At 40.1% G+C, this 4,749-nt stretch overlaps 1 protein-coding gene across 1 annotated transcript; it reads right to left on the bottom strand.

Annotated features, from left to right (window-relative positions):
* Nucleotides 1-1,131: 1,131 nt before the first annotated feature.
* LOC103154017 (rho-related GTP-binding protein RhoA-B-like) lies at nt 1,132-4,463 on the bottom strand. Its single transcript, XM_007575147.2, has 2 exons — nt 4,304-4,463; nt 1,132-3,646 (listed from the first exon to the last, which is right to left on the bottom strand). The coding sequence occupies exons 1-2, from the start codon at nt 4,439-4,441 to the stop codon at nt 3,473-3,475; spliced, it is 312 nt and encodes a 103-aa protein (XP_007575209.1). The 5' UTR covers nt 4,442-4,463; the 3' UTR covers nt 1,132-3,472.
* Between the last annotated feature and the right edge of the window lie 286 nt (nt 4,464-4,749).

The raw sequence follows: 4,749 nt of genomic DNA on the forward strand, positions 1-4,749 counted from the left end.
TTTTCCAGAAACAACAGAGAGCTAATGTAAATGTAAAGCTGTACATCTGTTGATTTGAAAGTTATGTTGCTGAACAAAAATGCTGCACATAACGTTGGAGAAAACTCGCAGCTCCTCGAACGTTAACTCGGCATCCAGGATCATCCCACACAGGCTGAAGCCGCCTCACCGCAGCCTCCCACGCTCACAGCGGCACAGGCCTCGCTGTGGGAAGCTGCTGCACAGGAAGCCGTGTTTCTGAGCATCAGAGCGTGGAAGCTCTGTTCCTCTCAGACCAGGAATCCTCTTCATGTCTGCTGCTTGCTGCAGGTCAGAGAATGGACATCTTATTCTGAAAATCCACCTTCTTAAGGCTGACTAATGTCGGACTAATATGAAACAAATCAGACATTGGAATCATTTCATCATAAAACAACACTGAGAATAATATATTGTATTAATCCCAGTGTTAGATGTTCAGTATACACCATTGATATTGTGACACTTGGTAAAAATGTGGAAACATAATTGCTGTAATATCACAAAAGCAAAATCTGGCAGAAAAGCTCTTCTTCTGCTGGTCCAATATTTCTTCAAGTTTTCAGAAAGCCTTCACAAGTATTTCTTTGAATCAGCAGCTTAATTTCTTTTTGTGTTTAACGTTTTATTCAAAGGCAAATTTGATGTTTTTGCTAAGCACCACTTTATTTTCATACATTCACTGTCATTCTGAGGATTTTTCAACTGATTATACTCAGAGAAGATCACTTTGACAGTTGAGGTTTTTTCCTAAATTGCTAAATTATTGTAGCCAAAAAATATTTTATTTTTTAAATCACTAATCTATTCTTGCAGTGGCCAATTGGAAAATTAGACTGAGGTTAAAAGTTCTGACTTTTGGTTTGAATGAATGATTTGACATGTATTGCAATGTGTTTCTGATCTAGAAATATACCATAGAACAAAGGAAATTACTGCTTTCCATTGTATTTACGCCCAATTCAGTCCACCATTGGGCAGAAAAAAGTTTCATGGTGTAATAAACTTAAAATAGACCATTAGCTAACCAGGAAGCACAAGAATGGATACCTGTCATATTCCTGTCACACGTTTTATTTACAAAAAAAGACCCTTAAAACCACAATGAGCATAAGGTGGGTGTTATAGAAAGTAATTTATTACACAAACCAAAGCTAGTTTACAAATACAGTTTCCAGTCATGTGCGTGTGTATAGTCTAGTATGAACAAACCCCCACATTTCATATTTACAGACTTTGCATACAGCGTGGTTTTCCTGTTTCTTTTGCTTACGTCATTGCTTCCGCATCCAAGAAAAAAAACAAATCAGGATTTAAAAATCAAGAGTAAAATCTTTAAAAAAAAATCTACATTATGAGTCGAGCTGATTTATGCCCCCGCGCTCCGTCTTTTCAGCCAGGTTTGTGTGCAAAACAAACAGGAGAGGAGAAAAAAAAATAAAGCCAGCACTCGTGGCCCTGGCGATGCTCTAGACAGGCAGCCGAGAGGCCAGCCTTTCTCCGGACTGCCTAACAACAGCATTTGGCAGGGATGATTGACGGTTTCTTACAACCAAATGTAAATCATCAGAAAACTTCTGGTAAAGCGCCGAGAAAAAAATAAAATAAAACAACAACAAAGAAACTAAAGCAACAACACAAATAATTCCCAAAGACTTCCACCTCCTATTTTTTTTTTTTTTAAATACTGATAGACGTGTTTATGACTTTTTTTTAAAAAGCTGGAAATAAAATACAAATACAACACAAGACTGGTTTCTGGAACAGGCTCCACCCAGCAGGCCAGGAATAAGAACAGGAGGGTATAATGCTGCCAAGAGACCCTGAATCTGCCAGTTAAACATTACAAAATAAACTGTTTAATTAACCCAAATAAAAACTGGCCATACATCTTTTAAGAAAAAGTCTTAAAAAATATTCCAAAATGAACAGCAGGAGGTTAATCCTTTCACTGCACAGCAACTTAAGATTACCTGCACAAAAATCCATCTGACCGACCAACCTGATGAGTGAGACGTTCCCGTGGAAAATCTCCCAGATAAATGTGTTTTTGTTTGCCCGCTTCACCGATGAAGCAGATGGAAGTAGTTTACTAGCAGAACTCGAATATGTAAATAACGGTCCATCAGAGGCCCCTTACTTCCTCTAAAAACATAATAATAATAAAAAAAGAATTGTCCCTACTGTGTGTTCAATCTCTTTCTTTACATGCCTAAACAAGGATTTCACTGTTCATCTCAAACAAGAGGATCAGTTTTTGTGCATGTAAACAGTATTACCCCCCCCTCCCTCTCCTTGTTCTTTGTCCTGGTCTAAACGTCAGGGCAAGGTGAGCACCAGCGGTCAGCTAAGTGGAACAGGAAGGGATTGGAGCTGCTCAGGCCTCGCCATGCGGGGCAGAAAGCTACCTCTGCCGTCCAATGGGACGTCGATTCCTCTGCCACTTCCACTGATTCAGGCTGACTTGATTTAAATGGAAAAAGAGCATGCAAATGATCGCCGATCAAAGTGGATGCACCAGGAGCAGAGCAGAGCAGCAGAGCAGGCAAGTGTTTGGTTGCCTAGCGTGGCCACAACTAATCTTTTGGACGCTGCTAACAGAAGAAGCCGACAGCTTGACGACCAGATCTGGTGATGACTCGCTTTAAATGAGATTATCAAATTTGATCTACAATCAACGCTCTATATCAGGCGACCTGTGGATTATCTCAGCGCGTTTGTCTCTGGGAGTGTGTAAGCGCAGGATTAGATACAGCAAGAGGCAAAGAGGTGTGAGCATGTTGCCGCTGCTCATGTCCGATCTTGGAGACCATTTCCTAGCTCATGATGAACGCTGGAAAGCTATTTGTGGGAGGATACAGTTAATAAGAGTTCACTGGTGTTTGCCTACTTTTGCAGAAGTTCAAGTAATCCATCAAGCAAAAACTAAGAGATGCTGCTCTGGTTTGGTGTCTGCTTCGTCATGGCAACCTTTGTGGTCCAACGGCAGCCTAAAGCATGCGGGAGGAATAGCTCCCCCCTCCCCTTGTGGCAAAAACTAAACTTCAGTCTTCCTTAAAACGAAGGTCTACCAGTCTGATTTTAACAGCGGACTGGGATTCCTCGATCATCTCAATCAGTGTCAGTGGCTTGCCGAAAAAGAGCAAATCTAACCAGCTGTCGGCTGGTAGCTGGTGTAAATCTCCCGCCCCAATGAAACGCACACAGGTGAAGAGCCTGAAGGTTTACAGCGGCAGTCATTTACTGTGCTCCTTCCTTCCTAAACCCGAGTCCCAGGGTAAATAGAGTCCAACAAACAGCCAGTTTACAGCGGTAGTCATGTACTGCAGTCTTTTCTTCCCCTTCCCTCCCCTCCCTCTCCTCCCTCTCGTTCTAGTGATCCCTCTTTCCCCACTGAGCCCTATCCCCGGGTAGAACAGCCCAGGGTGAAAACAGTCCAAATATGTCTGCCGTTTTACAGCAGTGCACATCTATTGCTTTTCTTTCCGCGGCGGGCCTGCAGCGCCGCCCTGGTTGCCATCTCGAACACCTCCCGTACGCCATCCTTGGTCTTTGCAGAACATTCCATATAACCAAAGGCTGCGATGCGCCCGGCCATGTCCCGGCCTTCCTCCGACTTTACTGGTTCCTGTGGGATGAGGAGACAAATCAAGAGTCGGTTCAACTTCACACGTTCATGATGGTTGACATTTATTTGATCCAGCCTCCCCTTTAGACAATTATTCACCACTATAGAATAACCAAGTCTGTGCACCGCAGCTCCCAAATAAAGACAGCAAAACCATCATCACTGACATCTTAATGAAAAAGATTTATCTAATGAAAACTTGATTCTTGTAAAAATAACATCTTGGTTTTTAAGCTGAATAATTTTTAGACATAGTTTTAGTTCAATGTTCAAACTGTAGCATAATTTGACAGTCCAAATTATGGTGCAGTTCATATGAATAGGATAGTAAAGTAGAATGTACTTAAATATGTCAATAAAGTACAATTAATAAAAATGTTTGTGATTTACCATTTGCTTATCTTTACTGAGTTTATTTGCAGTATGATAAGATTTTTAACTATTTTAACAAACAATTTAGATATTGAAGGTGTTTAGATATCGACACCTTCTGTTTGTGTGTAAATTCTTACCACCAGGCCAATTCAGATGTTTTGTAAATATCAATACACATAAATAGTTGAAATACCAACAGAGAGCCTTGTGGTACCCCAAAACAATGTTGAAATATTCAGAGAATGACCTAAATAATTTGAAATAAGCCATAAAAAGAGGCACCTGCTTCATCTTGGCCAGCTCTCGACGCGTGTGCTCATCATTACGTAGATCTTTCTTGTTTCCTACAAGGATTATAGGGACGTTGGGGCAGAAGTGCTTGACCTCTGGGGTCCATTTTTCAGGAATATTTTCTGTCATTTTAAAGAGAAAAGAAAAATAACTGGGTTACATAGTGTTTAATGTAGGAGGTGTATTGTAGAATTATGATTAACAACAAAAACTATATTTTTATATATATGCCTTTAATTTCAACAGCCATCTGATATTCTTAATTATCTAATTTGACCTTATAAAAATTATGGGATCATTATAACTTTAATGTGATTAGAAGATCTGGAAAAGAAACAATTGGAAAATGTGTGACTAAAAAATGTCAAATGTTCCTTTTCAAGAAGCTCTAAAACTAAAGTTGAATGTTTTCAATCTACAAACTGCTTTAAAGAAAA

This window comes from Poecilia formosa, unplaced genomic scaffold, assembly GCF_000485575.1.
Source record: "Poecilia formosa unplaced genomic scaffold, Poecilia_formosa-5.1.2 Scaffold370, whole genome shotgun sequence".
Classification (NCBI taxonomy): domain Eukaryota; kingdom Metazoa; phylum Chordata; class Actinopteri; order Cyprinodontiformes; family Poeciliidae; genus Poecilia; species Poecilia formosa.